At 39.2% G+C, this 23,187-nt stretch overlaps 1 protein-coding gene across 4 annotated transcripts in view; it reads left to right on the top strand.

Annotated features, from left to right (window-relative positions):
* The window catches only part of SHB (SH2 domain containing adaptor protein B), a 78,132-nt gene that overhangs the window by 32,815 nt on the left and 22,130 nt on the right, over nucleotides 1–23,187 (top strand). For 2 of the 4 annotated variants that reach the window (XM_042864942.1, XM_042864939.1), the window contains exons 3-6: nucleotides 3,485–3,541; nucleotides 6,465–6,680; nucleotides 15,508–15,679; nucleotides 19,607–19,726. In XM_042864942.1, the coding sequence (XP_042720876.1) occupies nucleotides 3,485–3,541; nucleotides 6,465–6,680; nucleotides 15,508–15,679; nucleotides 19,607–19,726 (565 nt within the window). Of the gene's footprint in view, nucleotides 1–3,484; nucleotides 3,542–6,464; nucleotides 6,681–15,507; nucleotides 15,680–19,606; nucleotides 19,727–22,336; nucleotides 22,391–23,187 lie in introns of all 4 variants that reach the window. The other 2 variants (XM_042864941.1, XM_042864940.1) reach the window with 2 other exon arrangements.

Below are 23,187 nucleotides of genomic sequence, written 5' to 3' on the forward strand. Positions count from 1 at the left end.
TTTCTGCTCCCACTGATAACTTTTTAGTGGCAGGTGAGAATACAAGTGGCTATTGTATACAGACAAGCTTGTTCTTCAGTTATGTACTCGGGTACTTTTTCTTTTTTTAAGCATGATGGTCTTCTGCTTATTCCGGGCTTGTTGATAGAAACCAGTGTACTGCACCAAGTCCTCCAAACACCTAACCTAAGTTGCTACTGTGGAGCTCTTAAGTATAAAAAGTTCAAATATGAATTTTAAAATCTGTGCTTCTCTTTGGCTATCCTAGCTGAAGAAAGGTTAGCCTTTTCCCCAACTACTGTAATGTTACCTTGCTTTGTAGTTCACTGTACTTCTGCACTGAAAGAACAAGATGTAAACAGGGGACTGTAAGTATTATTTGCTTGTTTTAATTAAACTTTCAGACTATTTTGGTGAATAAGTGTTTGGGTTTTTTTTCTGTGTGCCTTGAAAACTGGATGCCAGAAAGAAATTACAGAAATTGTAGAAATCTGTAATTTCCAGATACAACTGTTACAATGCTAAGATCCCTGCCACTGGAATTACCTAGCAGATTTAGGTGGTGCAAATATATTAAGCATCACAGCAGTATTCACTGTAGGTTGGTTGTGGTTTATGTGATGTAGCTGGTGGTAAGTTGTGCAGGAAGCCAAATCTAGGTCACTAAGATTGAAGCTATTTAAATGCTGACATTTGGGAAGAGTGGAGCAACTATCCAGAAGAGATTCTGAGCTCACCTGTATGGAGAGAGAAATTTTTAAACATCTTTTCTATAAACAGCCCTGTTCTGTATAGTCCTGCTCCAGCACAGTACTTAAATATTTAATTGTATGTATAAAGTAAATGAACTTGAAGTACTGCCGTGTTTACTTCAGATGGCCGTGTATCTGATGAAAGTTATGTGCATTCACAAATGACTTCAAAAAATCATTGTGCTTTCATTCAACTGACGGCTATTGATTGCAGTAATTCTTTAGGAATAGCGCAAGGCTCTATCCACCAGTCTGATCTACATCGATTTCTACTGTTGAAAGGAGATGGGTGTAACTACAAGTGCTGTTCAGACTCCTGATAACAGCATGCTGTCTTTGTCCTGCTCCTAGGTTTGTCAAGTACAAAGGATGTTGATAGTCTTTTACTCTGGTTTAAAATTCATTTTATCTGCTACCTGTTCGAATCTGGCACTGAATATCAATGCCATTTCCAGCATGTTGTCTTCATAGCAGATCTGGCACACCAGGGTAGCACTTCAGTTATAGAGAAAGCAGCTGAGGAGCCATTAGGACTATTATTTTAAATGCTGCATCAGTCCTGACATTGTTAGCTGAAGTGGAGATGCAGTTATGGCTGATATGTGTGGATCTGTACACTTTGGAATCTGACATAGTAATGAGTCAAAACAGCCTTATTTTACTGCATCTGGTCAGCCCACAAGTTAATGCGTCTGTATCTAATTACGCTATCTCTTTCTTAAAAAAGCATGCAGAAGTGTTATTATCAGAATGATAAGGAAACTCATACATCTGTGTTATCACAGATGCTGTGAAGTCCTTGCACGTAAGGAATTGAAAATACTCTCTTGTGGAACTTAGGATTGAAAAAATAGGGAGATTCATCTGATTTTTCTGCACTGCCTCTTGCAGGCTAGAACTAAGCTGAGCCAGTATGAGGATTTTGTCCAAAGGCAAGAACTCTATGTGCTAGTGCCACTTCTATCCTTTATTAAATAGCCCTCATAGACTGCAGGAAATTTATATCTGATTGAACAGGAGCCTCCCTTTTGGCATATTGGATGCAGGTAAGAAAGATATTTCTACTTCAGTACAGTAAATTGGTGTTTTTAGTCTGACCAAGAGTCTTTAGCTCACTGCCTTTTGTGACACAAGAAAGAAAAAAATTTTTCTCAGGTGCTTAATTTCATTTTTCTTTACGCTGTTGCGGGAGGCCTCATTTGCTTTGTTTTTGCTCCAAATAAATGTTACAAAGGAGGGTGGGGGGGTGAAATGGTACATCAGTTTGCTTTGAGTTTATTACTGCCTAGTGACACAGGCATACTTCATTTGGGAAAATAATTCTTTTGTTGTCAGAAATTTTATTTATGAATGCAACAACATTCTTTCACCGCTTATTAGCAGGCACTTCAGGTTGAGATGCAAGAAATATCCAGTGGCTTCTGTATACTGTAGGAGGATCTGCAGTTTTGTTGCATCCCCTTGGGCAGAGACCTTTGATTCTCTCCTATTGGATTTTGAAAGCAAGAAGTACTACCTTCAGAATTCACTTTTGTTTTCTGCATAGTTGTTTTCTTGATGGCATATCCAAGTTCTCTCCAAATTCATCTCAGGAATACAGCATATCAGTGAGTAGTGCTTATGATGGATTTAAGATTATTAAAAGGTTTGCGATGACCTTACCGTGAGGCTATTCGGTGCAACTCAAGGTCTACTCTGTATGTGCATTTTTGCTGAATTTGCTCACCAGCTAGAAGGAAGAATGTCAAATTCAGTCATGTATTACAGAATCTTGTGCTACCAGATGTCTCTGTTGCTGTATTTTACTGGTCAGGTTCTCTGGTTTACAAAAGACTCCAGTCTCCTGAGGCCTTATTCTATTATATCTGCTAATTTGAGAGAGCAAGAGTTACCATGATGTTTTCCACTCTACTACCAAAATTAGTTCTTTCAAACCATCAGTTGTTTTTCTTCTACTGAGTAACAAAGAACATAATTCTATAGAAACGTACTTTTCTGTATCAGCAGTAATATTTCAAATAATTAGTAAATTGGAATTTCAAGACACGAAAGTGTGAACTAAGAACAGCCTGTACAAATCTGCACTGTATTTTCAATGTACTTTTTGTTGCCCTTGCTACTTGACCTTTTAAAGGTCCAAAGCCAGTGCAGTAACACAATTTTGGACTCCCTCGTCACTAACTGTGACTATTTTAGTACTTAGAGCTGTCATTGATGGAGATTATGCAGTGCAATCTTGACTGAGCTGAGTGTCTAATACTACTATAGTATCAACTTCGCTGCCTACTATTGAAAGGAACAGTTTTTTTTCTTGTTCTACTTTCAGTAGAATTACTTCGTATGTACTTCCAGTATATTATGTAAAAGATAGAATTTCAGACAAGTTTATAGGAAGCTATGAAAAGTATGTATCTATATGTACACACGTACGTTTTCTCCTTCCACTTCTTTTCTCTCCTGAGTCTTTCCTAGGTAAAATTTTCTGCTTCAGGATCAAAAATTGATGTTTTTTTTTCATTGCGGTTTCTGACCACAAGACATGAAAAGCCTTCTATTATGAGATTATCTTTTCTGTGCAGACTGATACTGTAATTCTGTGAGTAAGTGAAAAATGTTGATCATGGACTCCTGTTTTCATATAATCTTATATGTGGCAGCTATTGGTGTAGATGTCTTTGGTACTTAAAATGAATATAAATTATACAATTTGGAATTCTGGTTTCTGTTCACAGTGATGCAAACTTCCTGGGATAGCCGTGGATGGCTTCACAGTACTGGAAGACAGACAGGCATGTAAGATTAGTGACTTAGAAGAAATACTATGTTTGTCTTTGATCCAGGGGAGTTCAGGAGAGCGTCAGCCATGTGTTCTTTCTAATGCAGCATACTTTTTTTAATGCAGCATTTTAAAAAGATAGTTGAAACAAGGACTGTGTTCTGCTTCAGGCAGGTTGAAAGCACAGTTCTTTTTAAATAATGTACCCTTTTGAATGCCGTTTTCTAGATTTTCCCAGTATTGGACTGTGTTAATGTGGTTTTCGTTTGTAACTAGGAATCATCCTGACCTATCTGATGTGTGTATTTACATCATTGGCTGTGATGTAGGTTTCATCAGGTTTAGTATATTTATAATGCACAAAGTTTAGTTGTTTGTTTGTTTTAAGCAAAAAGGGTGTTGTCCTCTTACAGACATTTCACGGTATTTTTTAAATAATCTGGAACAATTATTCTATCAGTGTTACTGAGTGATGAATTGATGAAGTGAGGAGGACTGCTCTATGTCTTGCATTTATTAAAAAATTCTCTCCTTTTCTCTGATTCTTTTTTTTTTTTTTTTTTGCGGTCAAGCAGAGTCAGTAGAACAGGTTGCCTGTAACTATGCCTACAATTATACTAATTAGGTCTCTAGTATCTCTATAGTATCTCTCTAGGCCACCTGTTTCATGTTTGACAGTAAAAACCAAAAAACTTTCTTCTGTGTAAGTGAATAAATTTAGTGTATTTTGATTTATGCTTTCTGCCTCTTGCCTTGTCACAGAGCTTTGCAAGAAGAGTTTTGCTCTGTCTTCACTCTGTGCCTTTGGGTATTTATGTACCTGAAGACCCTTTCTAAGAGATCCTTTCTTACCTTTGCAGGCTAAACAGCCTCAGCTCTCACAACCTTTTTTTATTGGAGGCATGCTCCAGTCCCATCATCATCTTTGTGGTCCTATGCTGAATACTCTGCAGTATGTCTCCTCTTCTTCACCAGATGGCCTACAACTGGACATAGCTCTCCAGCTATGGCCTCACTAGCTCTTAGTAGGGAGAAGATATCACCACCTTGTGACTACTGGCAGTACTTTAGGTAATGCAACTAAGAACATACAGCCACTGCTTATCCTCATCTGCCAAGCTACTCATCTTACTGTGAAAGGCTATCAGGCTGTTCAAGCAGTTTTCCTTTTGTAAATCCATGCTGGGTACTCACAGTCATTATTCACATCTCTGGAAATGGCTTCAAAGACCAGATGCTCTGACACCTTTCCTAGAACTGAAGTGGGACTGATTGGTTTACCACATCTTCTTTCTTGAAGACTGGAGTTGCCATTTACTTTCTTACAGTTTCCTTCTTCAGTATCTCAAGGTTACCACAGCCATTCAATCAACAATAGAGACTGTTCTCACCAGCACTTGTAGTTTATAGCATCACCTCCCATAGATTTCTACATTTCCGGTTTTTCAAATGTTTATGCTCTGATTCTGATAGTTCTCCACCAGGATGGTGCCCTGGTCCATACTCTCCCCTCTATTCTTAGAGGTCTGAGATTCCTGGGTCTGGGGTCTTACCAGTAATGACTGAGGAGAGGGAGGAATTTAATGTTTCTGCCTCTTCTTTGTCTTTTTTATCTAGTTCACCTGCTACATCTAGCTGTGACCCACGTTTGTCCTAGCTTTCCCATTGCTGCTGAATTACTTTCTTCTTGACTTCACAGGAGTAAAATCCAAGTGACCTTTGGCATTTCTAACTTCATTCTGGTGCAGTCAGTTGCTGTCTGTATATTCTTCCCGGGTCACCTGACCCTGCTTCCACCTCTTGTACACTTCACAAGTGGCTTGACTGCACATATAAAATTCACCTTAATGGTTAAATGACACTTCTGAAGACTTGTACTGAAGACATGCATTTTCTAGACAAAACAGATATTCAAGAGGGAATTAAATTTGTTACCAGAGCTTGAAAACCTTCTTTTATGTTGTTTTTACGCAGGGTTGATAGGTCTTCTGAAATGGCCCCACTAGTAGACAGAGTGACTGCAGCTTTGTAATCTCCCAGGAGCAGATAAACCAGAATCACAGTGCACTGTTGCTTTCCATGAAGCTTGTCATGCTTATTTTTTTAACAAAGTCCATGTTAACTTAAAGGAATACATATTGTTTCAGGCATTTTCCCTAGTGGTCAGTAATGGGTCCTGATTTTCATCAGTATTCCATCTGAACATGAGGAAAAACTTCTTTACTGGAAGGGTTGCAGAGCACTGGAGGAAGTAACCCAAAGAGCCTTGTTCTCTGGAGATATTCAAAACTCACTTGGATGCTTTCCTCTATGACCTACTTCAGGGAACCTGCCTCAGTGGAGGGTTGAAGTTGGTGATCTCCAGAAGTCCCTTTAATTCCCTATGTTTCTGTCAATTTTGTCCCATAATACAATGTAAACTAAGATCTATTTATCACTGCTTTTGTTGCATCTTCTTATTGTAGTTCCAGTTCATTTTTTTGCTGATATTCTGCATTCCCTAGAGAATTTTTTTATCAGCACATTTAATTACACTATGGAATTCATTTTGGTTGGTCTTTGTATCTGAATTATCTCTTCCTGAAGACTTAACCACATACAAAATATCAGTGTTCTTGAGGATTTACATTCAGTTGTTTGTAAATGTACCTTGCACAGACTGACAAGTACTGTGTTTCCTATAATCTGGTTCTACACAAGCTGGGGTGTGTTGGAGGCATAAGACTTTCTGTACTATGATTGTTAGCTAGAGCAAGCTTTTGCTTCCAGACAGTTAACCAAATGCAGAGGTGGAATTCGAAGTCTTGTAGCAGCTTGCAATATGTGTAATTAAGTAGAAATTAAGGAGTATGTGGAAGCTGAACTCTCTAAAATTAACAGTGATGATAAGGCATTGTGGGTAGTGACACTGATGCAATTCTCTTTCCTGACAACAGAGTTCCAGAAGCAGGAAGGCATGAAGACCCATCAGAAAAACATGCAGCTTTATGACACACCCTATGAACCAGAAGGTAGTGGTGTGGAATCCGATTCTGAAAGTGTGGTGAGTCAACGTTTACGAGAAAGCAAATTGCCACAGGATGATGACAGGCCTGCAGATGAGTATGATCAGCCATGGGAGTGGAATAAAGTCACCATCCCAGCTCTGGCAGGTAGGATTCTTAGATTCTGGCCAGAAAATTCTCTCTCACAGTATTTGTTTTTCCCTTTGGGAGAATTAGAATATTTTGTTCTTTTGGGATTAGAGAGAGGGGAGAAATCTCTGAAAAACAAATATGCATAGTCCAAAATCTTCAGAAATGTGCAACGTTGCACTTTCCTGTTCGGTGCTTCAGCTATTGTGAACTATCTCAGCACTTACTTAATGTTAATAAACATCTCATTTCTCCCACCTCTTAGTCTCACCCCTGTTTTAATGAATGTCATGCAGATAGTGTTTATTGTTAGGTGGATCTATGATGAGAGAGTGGCTTTGCAATGTCCTTAAATTGTGGGCCAATTCTTAAAGGGGTGGGACAAAAAGCCATATAATGTGCCTGCAGTAACGTTCTTCTCCTCACCAGTGTTTTTTGATAGCTGTCATTTTCAATTTAATCGTTCATCATTTCTCTGGATTTGTAGAACTTGTTTTCAGATTAATCCTTCTGAATTGCAGAATTTCTCAGTCATAGAGATCGTGCAGAAAATGAATTGCTCTCTCTGCAAATGTCTGTGCTTGTTGTCGGTTATGTTCTCCTTCCTCCCTTCTGTTGCTTTGCAGAAAAAGCAGAAGGGACTTCATTCACTGGTGTGATTCTAAAGGCCAGAAGCTTTTTCATTGGTAGAATCTATGTTTGCAGTGAGAAGGAAGGGCAGTAGATATCATCTGCCTTAGGTTTAGCCTTCAACACATTGTACTGTGGCATTCCTGTTACCTAGTTCGAAATGCTATAACCTAGATTGGTATAGTACAAGATGAGTGGAAGTACTTCCAGGCTGTTGGACTACCAAAGGGTAGTGACTGATACTCTTCCTGGACTCTGCATAAAAGTGATTTTATAGAGGACCAATTCTGGAACCCTCCCTTTTTGATGTCTTTATCAGTAATCTAGTCGAGGGGAGGAAGTGCACATCATCAAGTTTGGAATTGCTTCAAATGAGAAGGGTACAGAGCTGTCATTCAGAGGGAATAAAACAGGCTGGAGAAATGGACTGACAATAAGCTTGTGAAATCCAATTAGAACAAACTTAAAAATCTGCATCTGGAGCAGACTAACCCCTTCAGTGATACAAAGTAAGGACTGTCTGGCTTCCCATTTTACAGCTTTACTGGAAATGGGCTGGGAATCCTGGGGAAAGTGAGGTAAACATGGCTAATAGTGTTCCCCTAGTCGTGATGAAGGAAAGCAGCATCTTCACTTGTGTGAGCAGGAGTTTAGCCAGTAGCCCTTCAGTTGACGTTTCTTGGACAATGTATGGAATGTTAAAATAACAGAATCGTAACATTGTTCAGGTTGTGAAAGAGCTTAAAGACATCCAAATGGTTTTTAAACACATCCAGGGATGGTGACTCAACCACCTCCCTGGGGAGACTATTCCAGTGCTTAACAACCCTTTCTGTAAAGAAGTGTTTCCTGATATCCAACCTAAACCTCCCCTGGCACAACTTGAGGCCATTTCCCCTCATCCCGTCACCAGTGAGAAGAGATCAACTCTGTTCTCTCTGTATGCACCTTTCAAATATTGGAAGAGAGCAATAAGGCCTCCCCTCAGCTGCCTTTTCCTCAGACTAAACAGCCCAGTTCCCTCAGTCTCTCATTGGGCGTACTCTCCAAGCCCTTTACAAGCCTTGTTGTCCTTCTTTGGACCTGCTCCAGCACCTCCATGTCCTGTCTGTACTGAGGTGCTCAAAACTGAACACAGTACTCGAGATGAGGCCTCACCAGTGCTGAGTACAGGGGCAGGATGACTTCCCTAGTCCTGCTCACCACACCATTCCTGATACAAGCCAGGATGACATTGTCCTTCTTGGTCACCTGGACACGCTGCTGACTTATATTCAGCCGACTGTCCATCAGTACACTGATGTCCCTTTCCACCAGCCACTCCTCCCCAAGCCTGTAGGGTTGCCTGGGGTTGTTGTGTCCAAAATGCAGAATCCAACACTTGGCCCTATTGAAACTCATGCAGTTTACCTTGGCCCATTGATCCAGTCTATCCAGGTCCCTGTGTAGTACCTTTCTCCCCTCCAGCATTCCCTCCCAACTTGGTGTCGTCTGAAGGCTTACTGAAGGTGCACTCAATCCCCTCATCGAGATCATTAATAAAGATGTTAAATAGAAGTGGCCCCATTACCAAGCCCTGGGGGACACCACTCGTGACCGTCCACCAACTGGATTTAACTCTATTGACTACAACTCTTTGGGCCCAGCAGTCCAGCCAGAGTTTCACCCAGCAGAGCATATGCCCATCCAAATCGTGAGCAGTCAGCTATGCTGTGTCTACTATTCTGATGCCAGGGAGATGTTGATAAGTGTTGATTTCAGCAGAGAGACACCAAAATGGCAGGAAACTGCAGCACGTGACCAGTGAGGAGATGCTGAGGACTGGTCTTAGCCTGCAGAAGAGAAAACTTTGGAGAGCTCAAATAAGTAGTTTTTCAGTGTATCCGAGGAAGTCATTAAGAAGAGAGAGAAGCTCTTCACGGATGAGCAGATGTGTGATGAGAAGGTTAGAGATAACAAGCATAAGTTCAATAAGGCAAGGTTCTGACTTGATATGCAGAAGAAGTTTTCTCCTCTTTGAGGACAGCCAAGCATTGGAGCTGATTTCCTAAGGAGATTTTGTGGTCTTCATCTTCAGATGTTTTTATCCTATGAGAATGGATGGCTGTATAAAGTTCGGAATTACCTGATCACATAGTGGACCCTGCCAAATTGGACTACACAGCTCCCAAGGCGTCTTTGTACCTGAATTAATCCCTGATATTGCAGATCTGTGTACCATAATATTACCACACTGCATAAATGGGGAGTTACTTGTCTGCACAGATCTACAGGGCTAGCGTTGTATCACAACAGGCTGTATACTACTCTGCTTGGGTGTTTCTAACCTGATTGCCTGATAAGTAGGTGCAGGTGAATGGCACAAATGCATTTCTTTTGTAGCACAATATAATAAAGCGGTGAAGATGTGATGTGTGAGTGATTCTATTCCTCTGCTTCGTTTATGTGTATGTCTTTATGTTGCAGTTGGTGTTACATTTTTCCAAACCAAGCTGATGTCTGTGAAACCTATAATGAAAAAAGGAGCTGGGAGCAAAAGACCCAGGTGAACCTGAAGCAGTTGCTTAAAAATAAGCTTCTTGCTGGAGTCCTACAGAAGAGAGAAGTAGGATAGAGAAAACTGATTTCTACTTTCTAGCAGCATGGTGTGCTTCAGCATGCCAAACAAATAATCTTGTGGGATTCCATACTCAGTCACTTTACCTTAAGTATATGCTAATAGTTGTTCAGAACCTGGATGTAAGCCACCATCCAGTTGTGCTGCATGCTGTGCAGTACAGTCTCTCTCCCTACATTGCATGAACTCTTAACTAAATTCTTAACCTGTCTATATGGCTTCAAATAGAATGTACAGCTCTGGTCCTGAGCCCTGCTGTGCCGGCAGCAGGCTTCAGTTCAGGCTTGCCTGAACTGACTCATCCCCTTTGTTAGGCCAATTAAAATGTTTACAAGAATTGTGCTGGGAGACTTGTCTGTCTGTAAGATCCTGGCTACAATTTGAGATACCTGTTATGTGTCAGGATAGGTTGGTCAGTTTGACCATATTCTGAGGAGATACATATCACTGGGTTTCCAGGACTACAGCAGCAGATTCTGAAAGCCAGTCCTGCATATGTGTGTAAATCCTTTCTTTGTTCTGACCTATTGCAGCCTTTTTATGGCCTACGTATCACTGCCCGACTTACTTAGAGCCTTTTGGCTTCCTTATGATGGCAGCAAAGCTGTCAGTGGCTGCAGCAGGTGTACAGCACCAGTCTTCTGATTCAATAACCTTACTACACTGTAGCATGGTCTCTAGTAACTCTGTTGCAGAGGTAGAGTATCTGCTGCTTGGAAGGATCTACAGGCTGCCTGCAAGGGCTGTGCAGTGCCGTAGGCAGTGGATTTGCAGTACATCTTCAGCTGCTCTGCACAGTTTCCCAGAGAATTTACTTGATTCCAGAGAGGATTTCCTGTCTTCTCCTCTCTGTTGCTATGTCTGCATCTTGCACACTGGTGTTTGTTTTTTTTTTTTTTCATCCCAGCCTTTGTAGACCTCTGGGCTAGCATGGGTATCATGAGAAAGTCTGCAGGGACAACAGATTGCTGTTGAAGAGCTTCTGCAAAGAAACTGAACAGTTACTTTTGGCTGGATGTGTTATCTGAGAGACATCCAAGTTTTTGCCATTCTGTCTAGTATTGGTTTGGCTGGAGGCGTAGCCAGCCATTCGTACCACTTGGGACTAGAGCTACTTTTGAGCAAAGAATGTTTTATTTGAATAAAGACCTTGAATGGTAAAATGATGTTGGAGAGAAACACATGCTTGTGTATGTGACACTTAAATACTTAAATGCAGAATTCTTTGAAGCTGTTTAACTGCAGCTTCTTTCTGCAGCATAGTTTAGTATAGTTTTAGCCTTGTGAACTGAGCTTTTCCTTATGTAGTATTTTTGATAATTTTCCAATGACTAAGAATAATATCAGTCAGTGATCTTCCAGCACAAGGGTAGTAATTGTGTGTACCCAGAGGTCATTTTTCTTTCAATGTATGTACAATAGCTAAGACAGAAACTTCATTATTTAGCAACATTGAGATACAAGCTAAATATTTACTGTACAACTCTGTGGGGCCAGGGCACATCTGTCTGCAGTGAGATCGCACCTCATAGATTTCTCAATTAGTAATACAGCAGACACAGAAGGGAGATTACTGGCTTCAAAAGTTATTGTCCCAAGACCTGTGTGCACATGGAAATCTTAGGCCTTACTCTTCATGTATTGTGCATATCATATGAAAATGTTGAGTTTTAATTAAATTCAGAGGATAAATGTATTAGTTTCTATTGCATTTCTTATTTTGCGCTACTTGGCATTTGTGAAGTTGCTTAGTGCTGTAATTGTTTTTGTGACCAACTTTTTTGATCTTTAATGAGTGAATTCTGAAATAGTCTTTCTTGAGTGTTGATTTTAAAAAGACCTTAGCATTGTCAATTCTTTCTTCATCGTGTACTTCTTAATTTGTATATACGTGAATGTAAATTAACAAGGCACAATCTATAGATATTATTACATTTTCTCATTTGCCTGTGTGTAAATATTCTTCTAAAGCATTATGTAGTAAACTTTAATGAAAGCATACTAAGTTAAAACATTGCTGTACAAAATTAACAGATTAAGAAGAAATTTAATTAAAAAGTGTTATGATATGGTTGGATTCCCTATGGGCTCATCAACATGCAGAGTTCTGTTTTACAGTGCTAGGAAAATAAGCTTTTAGATGAATAAGATTTCTGAAATGGGGTGTGTCATTCATTATAGCTCACTATGTCTTAGGCACCTGGTTATTTGTTACAAAGCAATGTATCAGGACGGTCTGCAGGCTGCTTCATAACACATTCTTTCTGTTCTTACTCTAATTCCTTGGATTTATAAATATTTAAAATAAGAAAAGAAGAGATCCAACTCCTAAGTTTGAAACAATGAAATGTTTGCACTGGAGAAGTACTGACCCTATGATGAGGTGTGTGAATTACTTTTCTGCATACCGTGGTTCTGTAATGTAGCTAGCTAAACAGGCTGGATGGGTTTTGCTCAATTTTGAACTCAGGTGGATTACTCTGAATAGCACATTGGCCTAATGGTATTAGAAATTCTTGCAAGGAGCAAGTCTGACTTCATAGAGCAGTAGAGGTTGTGAACCTGCAGGCAGCTCCTGCTAAAACCTTCCTTTGTTGAGAGGTTTATTTGCAGGGAACAGCATGCATTTGTGATGTGAAGTGCAGACACAATGAGCTTTACGCAGCAAACATTTTTGATTTGTTAGGTGATGGATTTAGGAAAGAAGCCAAAATGGCAAGAAACACTAGAATTACCATGAAGTCAACTACTCATGCAAGCCTTTTTAGGAAGACGTTTGTACATCTGGCATGACTTCAAGATTTGTTGCTGAAGCATGGAGAGAAGCTGTCTGTCTCCAGCCTGGAGTCTGAGATGTGCCAAACTAAAGGTGTGTGCAGGCTGTGATGGCTGAGCAGCACCGACTGAGTGCTGCAGCTGTTATGTGCAGCGCTGAAAGATGTGGCTATATGGAATGGAGTGCAGCATTTTGGCTGTCTGCAGCTTGAGTGCTTTCACAAAAAGGTTTGGTTTTATTTTATTGGAGGCAGTACAGAGAAGAAAATAGGAAGGAAATAATGGCTTCAGCTGAAATGTGTTTTTAAAGGCCTTTATTAGGTGTGGGGCCTCTCTTGTTAGACCTCCTGTTGAGCTAGGCAAACTAGTTTGCCCGGAAGAGCTGAGTATGGCAAAATCACAGGGACAGAGTAACTTTTTGGAAAGTAAGTCTGAAAAAGGAGATAGCAACACCAGAGAGGTGGTTTGGTACCTTCAGTCTGACATGGGTCCCTCCTTGGGTGTGAGGGAGAACAGGCTTTCCATATTGCTGTGGGCAGAACAGACCTCTGGGAAAAGGAAATGCACACAAGGTCTGTAGAGCCTATCTCAGAATCGCTTAGTAAAATAAGTGGCCCTCTGATATGAAGCAGGCCATCTGGTAGTAGTTTTCACCACGTAGCACTGATCACAGAGCTCTTGATGGAGGATCTTCAAATTCCAAGCTTAGCCAAATGTGCTGGATGCAACTGTTACTGCCAGGGACCCTGGTCAACACGGACCAGGACAGCTCTGCCACACCAACTCCAGAAGGATGAGCCACCAGCTAAAGGCAGGAGAAGAGAACACATGAGGATGGTGTGCAAAGGCTGGGATGCAGTCAGTTCCATAGCTGACGTCCACATAAAGACAAATACCAGTGCAGTAACTAACTTTTCACTCCTAGCTGCATGGAGTTTAACATATGAATTGTCGCTATATGTGCTGCAACTTACATGGAGGGTGGATTTACAGTGCCCTAAAAATTGATCTGATAAGACCATCGTATGGGTTGGTGCTGAACTGAGTTATCACACTTGCCAGTTTTGTCTGCCAGGATATATCCCCTTAGACTGCTTCTTCCCGCCAATTTAGTTCACAAAAAAGAAATAGGGCATGAGTCCAGAGACTGTCTGAGCTTTTCAGACAAAAGCATTCAAAACATTTGAAATTTAACTTTGTCTGTGCTATTTTTGCCTAACGAGTCCTATTTTTAACTATCATAATGTTTTAAAGATTCTGCTGCTGCTGTTAGGAACTGAATTTCATGATTGTTTTATGAACTGATTTCTGGCATCTGGAAGATATTGCTCAATCAGTAGCTGATAACATTAAGATCACCTACTTTCACAGAGTTCCCATATTACAGTATCCAGGTGTTTCTTGAAGTTGAAACAATGTGCTGTTCATGTGTCACTTGCAAATATACACATGCAGTATTTCTCCTTGTTATGCTAGTCAGCTCTCAGTAAGGTTAAATGTGAATGTACATTTCAAAATGTAACTGTATTTCTGCCTGTGTAGTTCGGAATGTGAGTTACTGCATCTGTCCAATTTTGATAATGTTTAGTGCCTAATTTCTCAAAAAAGAGGGGCAATTTGAAAGTGTGCCCAAGACATGTGGAAAGCATATAAAAATAACCGAAGCAAAACCCTCCACAAGATTTTTCCATGTCCAACACATATCTATTCTGTATGAATTGTATTATTGAAGATTACAGCTTTTTCCTATTGTACAATTGCTTTAAAGCAGTAAGTACTAGCAAACATATGCCTAGCTGTCTGTGTGTTACAAGCTGAGACCTAAATGCACATGATCTGCAACATGCTGTGATAGTGATTCTCTGTAATTGTCCTTGCAATATTTTCATTTTCTCTAATGCTGCTGTTGAAATTCACATAAAAGCTGTTTAAAAGCTGTTCTGTGTGCACTGTGATATTTGCCTGCAGATACAGTGAGGTTTGTTCAACCTGTTCTCCCCTAGATGATTTTTAGAACAATAATCTATCTACAGCTGGTTATTTTACAATGAAGAAAGAAACCCCAGAAGGCAGTGTGTGTCTAGAAAGTGTAGATAGCTCCTTTCGCTGCTTCTGTCAGAATTTGATCCTTGAATTCTTTGAAGTTATAGATATGTAAAATCTCTAAGTGTGTCAATTTTTTTAATGGAAATGAGGCTGCAGGCCTCGTTCATACGTGCTTTGATAACTAACCATATTGCTTTTCCTGACATAATACAGTTTGTGAGAGAAACATTACAAATGCAATTTTTCCTTTTCAGCATTTCATGCCCTAGTATTTGAGTAAAAAAAAAACCTTGTGGCAGTGCTGTAAAAGAAAACATTTTAAACTGTTTGCTACTTGCTAGCATTTCTGATGCATGTAGATGGGTGTCACCAGTCTGAAATTGCACCAGAATCACTGTGTGGATGATTTCATGTAAGCTGAGGCAAGCTGAGTTTGTGATGTTCTCACTTGCCTATTGTTCTGTAGCAGCTGAGTGAAAGACTGTGTTCATTACTGCAAGGAGTATTTCCTCAGCATCATCTACTGAGGAAGACAAGACCAGGTGTTAACATAAGCACTGACAATTTTAACAGGATTTAGAAGTGTGTGGATTTTTAGGTCTGTAATTTGCATTGTTACAAACATTTCTGGATGATAAATATAACTTTGAAGGCAAACCATTTTAATGTTAATGGATGCATGCTTATTCTCCTTGGGAAGTGTGAAACTTCTCTAAATACAGCCATGTTGCTTCTTGTTAAACTTGCCTAGAGAAGTAACTTTTGTATATCTTGCAGCCCAATTTAATGGAAGTGAGAAACGGCAAGCATCTCCTTCTTCTTCAAATGACCAACGCAGGCAGTTAAGAGCACCTGGAAGAGGCTTTAAACCCATCAAACATGGCAGTCCAGAATTTTGTGGGATTTTAGGAGAAAGAATAGATCCAACTGTTCCACTGGAAAAGCAGATGTAAGTAACACCAGTAATTGCTCTCCAGCAATTTGTTTCCTGCTTACAGCAGCAGCAGATATCCTAGATCCCACTACATCTCTACTTCTTCTGCATCCCCTCTGTTAGTGCACTCAGAACCGTTGTTAATTCTTTAAGGTGTAAACTAACTTCTGTGGAAAACAATATAAAGTTAAATAGGCATCTTTCAGGAACAGTCAATTTCATCTTTTAAGTTGTGTGCAGTTATTCTACTTATTGTGTGGCATTAAGAAAAGCAAGTACCTTTCATGTACATCCAAATTGTGCTTTAAAGCTGTGTAAATTCTTGTGTTTTTATGACTGCATATTGTGTTTCTAGTAGCTCAGGACATGCCTTGCATTTGGCTATAATACTGCTGTAGGGAGAATTTTGATGATAAGCGACAACGCTTAAATAAAAGAGACTATTTCTGCTCTGTGGCATCAGATCTGAGGGTGGTATGTAGAAGCAGCCTTGTCAGCTCCAAATTCAAGTTCTGGGAGAATTCCATGGAGTTAATCAATCTATTATCTGCAAGGATGGCCTCTGTCCTGCGTCATTACTGTTCCTCAGTTTATTCAGACAGACTGGTGGGCGTGAAGGAGCGACCCAAAAGTGTAGCCCTATGAAAGGAGCCTGAAACTCCTCATAAATGAAGATTGTGGATTGTGGAGTGATTTACACAGATTATGCTGATATTTGTGAGCAGTGAGTTTTCCTACAGGTTCAAAGGGTAAAGCTAGAGATGTGTGTTTTTAATCCCTTAAGGAGTCCCACTCTAGACAGTGTTGTGATAGACACAGAGGTTTTTTTTCAAGTGAAAGAGAGGACATGCCTAAATGGTAGTGGTAGTGGTAAGATGAGCACTGAGTCCTTTTTGCACTTCCAATTCCTCAGATGGAAAGAATCTCCTTTGTCAATTGAGTTTGAACAATGGTGATTCCAACAGTTCCTTTTCCTTTGATATACTATTTTTACATGCATTACATGATATTAGCATTTGGAACCTTCAGCTTGAAACAGTGAATATTATAATCCACCTTGTATCATTTTCCACCCAGCCAGCCTCAGCCTTTGAGGCACCTGCCTATCAACAAAGGGTAGAATTACCTAGAACAGAAGAAATAGTAATCACTATTGTGAAATCACTTGTTTACAGTACAGAAAAATTACTGATGACTACAAACTTGGCTGTAAAACTTAGTTCTCAAACTTGAATTGTTTCAGTCCACAGTAACACGTAAAATAAACTTAAAACATTGTGAAAAGTTGAAATCTTAGTTAACTTTAGCCTTGGAAATAGGTTATTGTAGCAGATTTATACAATTGTTACTGCAGTTTAGAACTGTAGTCTGCAGAGTTAGTTTTATTTCTTTTAAGTGTTAAGTTTCCTTTTTAAGTGTTAATCACACAAGATTATTTTTGCTTCTTTGTTTTGCAGGAACAATACTGAAATGATTGACCAGTTAATAATAATTGGTCAAAAAATGGAAGAGTGTGGATTTATTGTACTTTAGATTATTTGCAATAATTCAAAGTGTTCAATTCTTACTGTTGTCAGACTACTTAACAGCACTATTCCATGCTTTCTCCTTATGAATGGATTTTTTTATTGTAGAGAGGAGCACAAGGAATGAAAACATGCAAATTAACAAGTGAATTTTTAGTATGTAATTTGGGAGTTTCTTAAACAGGCAGAAAGTCCAAGATGTAATAATGCATTAAGAAATTACTTTTAGTTGCTTGTGACTAAGGAATCCGTAACCATGAACCGAGTTAACTCACAGACACAGGGGAATTGAATGAATTTGTTCCACTTCCTCAGTGTAACAGTGAAAAAGGAAAGTGTGCATTCCGTGCATTCTATTGAAAGTGAATTTCTCCTTGCTGTGCACACACTGTCTGACTTCCTGTTTTGCCCTAACCAATTCAGAAACACAATAGTATTGTGCCTTCTGTGAGCTGTAGTAACTGATCATACCTAATGTGTGACTGACGCGGCTGTCTTCTCTGCAGTGGAACTGTGGCCATATAGTGGCTGTTAGATGATCGTTAACAAAATAAGGCAAATCAGGAAGAACTTACATAAACCACGGTCAGGGTGGTTTCAGTTTGCCTATGTGTGATTGTGTTTGAATTTCGCTTCCAAATTTGTACTGTATGCTGTTGTTTACCGGGATGCCTTAGGAGATAAACATGTCTTCAGGCTCTCATGTCCTGTGCTTTTGCATTGGTGTGTTTTACAAGTTATTTTACAGTTTTGTTATCAGGTCTTTCACTTCTGAATCTTTGAACTTTCTATACAAATATCAATATGTTGACATCTAAAAAATAGACACACCCAGAGCAAACAGCCACAATACATTTGAAACTGCAGTTTAGGCAGGAACTTTAAACTTATTAGAGCACTATGCTTATCTTTAGCTAGCTGGAACAGGAGCAAGCCAAATGTCCCATTTGCATGGGCATATGATTCACAAGCAATTACACTTCTCAGCACTGCTGTTGACTCTGAGCTGTAGCCAGAACAACTTCCAGGCATCATTTCTGAATCAGATGCTCTCCCATCAGCAGTTGTCTTCAGATTTTGCTGTAGTTTTTTTTCTGACTGTTCAGATCACTAGGTTTTGTTGTATGTTTTGTTGTTTTTTTCCCCTGGAACCAGCTCTGTGCTTGCTCTTAGTGAGCCTCCCTGCCAACTGGGAAACATGCAGCCCAAAGAATGTGTTAAATACTTCCCTCTAAATATCAGACTTCAGTACCTCCCTGATTTGGGCTAGGTCACGTTTTATTTGGCTGCAATTGGTCCTTCAGGAGAAAAAAAGAAATACAATTTTTAAATAATAGAAGTGGCTTTTATGCTCTCCCAAATGCATTTTGTGATTGACAATATTAGTATTCTTCTTTACATTCAGAAGACAATTCAGTCTTTAAACTGCTTTTTGAGAAGTTTTCTTCAGCAGTAAATAACTGATGAAGTGCCTGAAAACAGAAACATCTTTGTTTCTGTGGTATTTGTGATGAGATTGAGCCGTCTAGGGTATCCCTTGCTACTCCATCTTGAATATGCTGCAGGATAACCTTACTTCTAGCTTCCTTTATCATAGACTTTAGCAGTAGCCAGACACAAGATGAATTTTTTTTTGAACACCAATTTTCATTTATCACGTTCACAAGATTTGACAGCAGAATTGACATTGGCTCAGTGATTTCTGATAAAAGAGCTTCTGTTTATTCACTTATATTTTAATTGGAGCATCTCTCAGAGTAAGTTAAACAGGGAAACACATGTAGAACAAACAAAAGGAAACTTTTGCGCAAGGCCAGTCTTTGTTCCTGGTAATGACAGAACGGGAGCATTCCTGATGCATGCATTATCTTGCTTGGGAAGACGGGGAATTGTCGCACTGTAGTGCCTCAGAGTGCACCTTACAGTTGCAGGAAGGGGGAGATCTCTCAGAGAAGCAATCAACCCTGTGGAGGGCAAGGCTCATTATCTCACTGGAGAACATTTTGGGAAGGGACAAAGCACTTCCGACTGGATTGCAAAATTTTGCTTGCTGATACAGAGCAGCAGGTACTGAAGAGATTGTTTGCAGTGGTCAGTTTAATAAAGGACCCTCCTCTCCCCATTCACTTTATTTCTACATAGAAGATGCACCTATTCCACTTACTCTAGAGATTGGTAAGTGTGCCAGTTCTATCACATGCTTTCCTGATCTGACTTTTTTTCCTTCAGCTGAGACAGACTACAAGCCTCCACAAGTGGTGATATTAATTTCAGGTAAAGCAAATGTTGTGTTTTTTATCTGCAATATATTAGATCTTAAATGTATCCATATGGTATTGACTGCTATTCACACCTTAAAGAAATAAAGTAGTATGAGTTGAGAGATGTGTCTTTATTCATCTCTGATTTTTCCTAGATGGTATCATGGAGCAATCAGTCGGACAGATGCAGAAAACCTTTTACGTTTATGTAAAGAGTGTAGCTACCTTGTAAGAAACAGTCAAACAAGCAAGCACGACTATTCTCTTTCATTGAAGTAAGTACTTGTCAGTAAAACATAGTAAATGTAATTTAAAAGCCATAACTTCTCTGGTGCAAGAAAGCAAAATTATTCAGTCTGTTGCTGCGCTAATTCAGCTCTAAAGGGCACCCAGAGGGTGTGAGTCTGTCAGCCTACATGATGTATAGTGACAGTTGCTGAATTAAGACCTTGTAATTTTGGTATGTTAAGAGGTTTTTAGTCTTCTTGGTGCCCACTTAACTAAATAAACTTGGATATTTTTTTTTCTGGTGCTAATTTGAAATGCTGTCCTGCTTCTGCTTCAGGTTGAATAAATATTTGGAGAGGAGTGGGGTTATTCCTTTTGTAAAAGGCACTTGGTTTATACATGGAAGGAAGGCATTTTGTTGCAGAGGTCAACAGTAAATTGGTTCAGTCGTTGGAAATAAAAAGCTCCAGATCAAGAATTAGGGAATAAACATTATTCCAATTCCAGTACTGGTTTTTGCATCACCTAACTTGGCTTAGCAGAGTATGTTACAGATCTTTGCCTCAACATATGCTCATTTGCATATCCAGCAGATGAAGTTCTAAGATTCTCAGGTTTTCCACACACGAGAACAGGAAGTTCCCTGACTTTCATATTGGCTGTATGGGGGCAAAGAAAATTGTTTACTAGCTTTTCTGCTTCCAAGATAGGCTCTGATGTGGAACTGATTTTCTGACAACAGACCTTGTCTCTTTCTTGTTGGTTTTGTGTTTTTTTGTTTTTTTGTTTTTTTTTTAAATGGTGGTGGTTTTGTTTTTAAACCAGTGTTACTCCTGACAGTTTATCTTTTAAATGGTTTATTTACAGAGTTGTTGAAGCACATTTTACTGCTGTAATAATGGTAGTACATAATGGTAACACTTTCAGATACATTGCTGAATTTTGTATATCCTTAGGTTAATTAGAAATAAAGGGTCTTTAGCTTTAGCTGGATAGTCTAAGCAGTAGATTTCAAATTTGTTTTCTGTCTCAATTTTAGACATAGTAAAAGTGCATCTGTTAACCTAGTTTTTAGATTCTGTTCAGATATTTTGTAGGATTCATTAAAATCTTAACTCCTTTGTCATAGTTGTGGTCTCTGTATAATAGATGTCTGCCTTAAACTAGAAAAGACTATTTGAGGAATGTAGTTCAGCTCTTGTTGCATTTGTCATTTGATCTGTGCATTCTCTGATGCAGTTTCTCTCTAATTTCGTTCAAACATTGGAAGCTTGCTGCCATATGCTTCAGATATATGTAGGGCTTAACTTTTCATATTCTGTAAGTCTTAAAATACAACTTTTGTTATTGAAGCATGTCATAGCGTTTCACTTAATTCTTACCTTGGAACAATGCTCTTGTTATTTAACAAGAGGTAAGCTCTGAGAAAAAAAGACAGTTAAGGTCTAGTGAATCAGCTCCAATGCTTAGTTATCCTTACTTTGCCTGGTGTTCTTTATTTTCTTCATATTTCAGAGATTTGTACAACTGGATGCTGGTCATTAATGGCCTTTTTGTGTGTTGTATTTTAGAATCTTCTAAACTAGATTTTTCTCGTGACACTTAATTAAAGCTTCCTCAGCATTTGCTTTATGAATGACATCCTCCAACCTATGTTTTCTGGAGTATACGATAAGATTTCAATACCTTTCAGCAGCTCTTCTGTACATTTATCAAATCCGCTGTCAATCCTCACCTGTTGATGTAACTCTGTGTACCACTTCCCTGTGGTGATGATCATTCTCCCATGGCATCACTAGAGTCTGTATTATTTTCTCAATCCCGTGGTATTGCACTTAGAATTCATTTGCTATCCATTACCCAGTCATCAGTTTCCTTTTTTTCTAGGAACATCTAGTGACATCCTGCAAATGCCACCAATGTTTTCTCTTAAAATATCTAGTTAAAAAAAAATCTTGCTATTTAATCATATATTAGTTATCGTGCAAACCTCCTTCCTCTTCTAGCAGCCTGCTTCTGTTTTACTTTCCATCTCGCTGGCCATTACCATCTGCAAACTACTCACAAAGTTAATATTTGATACTGCTGTTCCCTAACACCTGATTCCTACTCACTGCCATAGAGTTCTTTTCCCCCTCATTCAGTACAGGTTGTATAATTCATTGTTCTTTTTGTGTTCTTTTCCAAATGGAGAGAATTATTAATATTATTATTTTTTTAAATCAGCTTGTGGAGGATAAGGCTTCTGAAAGTTTTGTTAATGGAAGAATTCTTGTTCATTAAGCTCAAAAAGTGACATTCTCAGATTTCAGATTTTAGTTAGAATGTTTGTAAGGAAATCAATTAGGCTTGTGTATGACTACTTTTAGATACAGGAAATGGGCCTTTCAGAATACCAACAACATGCTGCTGTGTGGGGCTCTGATTCCTTTAGCAGTAACTAATCAGTACATAATGAGGTTATTTTGCGCCAGGTACAGTCAAGAATCTCTTCATTCATTTAATTCTTGTGAGATCTCATACATTTGTCTTGTGGGATTTCCTTCTTCCTTCATTAAAATGTGAAATACAGTGTATGTACTCATTTCTAAACTATGAAATTTTTCACCTTTTCCCACAAATTTCCTCTGAATTTGGCATGTATGTTTCCTTTACAGTATTTGTTGTTATCTCTTTGGGGAGCTTTAGTCTCAAACTCCTTTTACATTCTGGTGAGTTTTTGGGGTTTTTTTGGTTTTTGTTGTTGTTGTTTTGTTTTGTTTTGTTTTAATTTCTCTGTATTTCCTTATCAAGTGTATCTTTGCATACTGTTTTTCTGGATATCCTTCCAATTGATAGAATGAAATCTTTTATGAGCGTTGAAAGAAGTGACATCGTATACTGCTGTTGTACTTTATGTCACAATGGAAGCAACAGCTTAAGGAGTCCTGTGTCTCCCTCTGTGGGATGATAAGAGAGATCTCAAGCTTTTGTCGCTCAGTTTTGCGGACTTAACTGAATAAGCTAAGAAGTTTTCCGGTAGGGCTGCCTGTGTTCAGACAGTTTTGCACTCTTCCCAGCACTCCACTTTTCAGTGAGATTTATGAGACAATCTGTTTCACCTCCCATTTTCACCAGGACAGATGTGTGGCTTGTATGGAAGTGCTCAGAAAAGATGCATGGAGTAATTGGCAGGATTAACCACAGGCATAACGGCAGTCAGCCATCCCCTTCTCAGGCTGTACTGGGGAACTGTATAACCTAGTTCATACTGCCACAGATAAAATTACTTCTCTTTGAAGAAAAGAGCCTCTGGAACATTCCAGTGCAAACTGAAGTTGCTGGATGATGTTACTGACAGGTAGTTGATTTCCACTGTCATCAATAGAATGTGAGACTGGCTTTCACGTCAGAAAGAAAAAAAAAGATGAAAGAGCTGCAGGAATGTGGCTGCTGGTGTGATCATGGGTGGGGTTGTGTTTAGGTATCTTATGCCAGTATCTTTGGTAATGCCAACCCCAACTTTGCA

The sequence above is a fragment of the Lagopus leucura genome, unplaced genomic scaffold (assembly GCF_019238085.1).
Source record: "Lagopus leucura isolate 7727_CA_CO unplaced genomic scaffold, USGS_WTPT01 Super-Scaffold_774, whole genome shotgun sequence".
Classification (NCBI taxonomy): domain Eukaryota; kingdom Metazoa; phylum Chordata; class Aves; order Galliformes; family Phasianidae; genus Lagopus; species Lagopus leucura.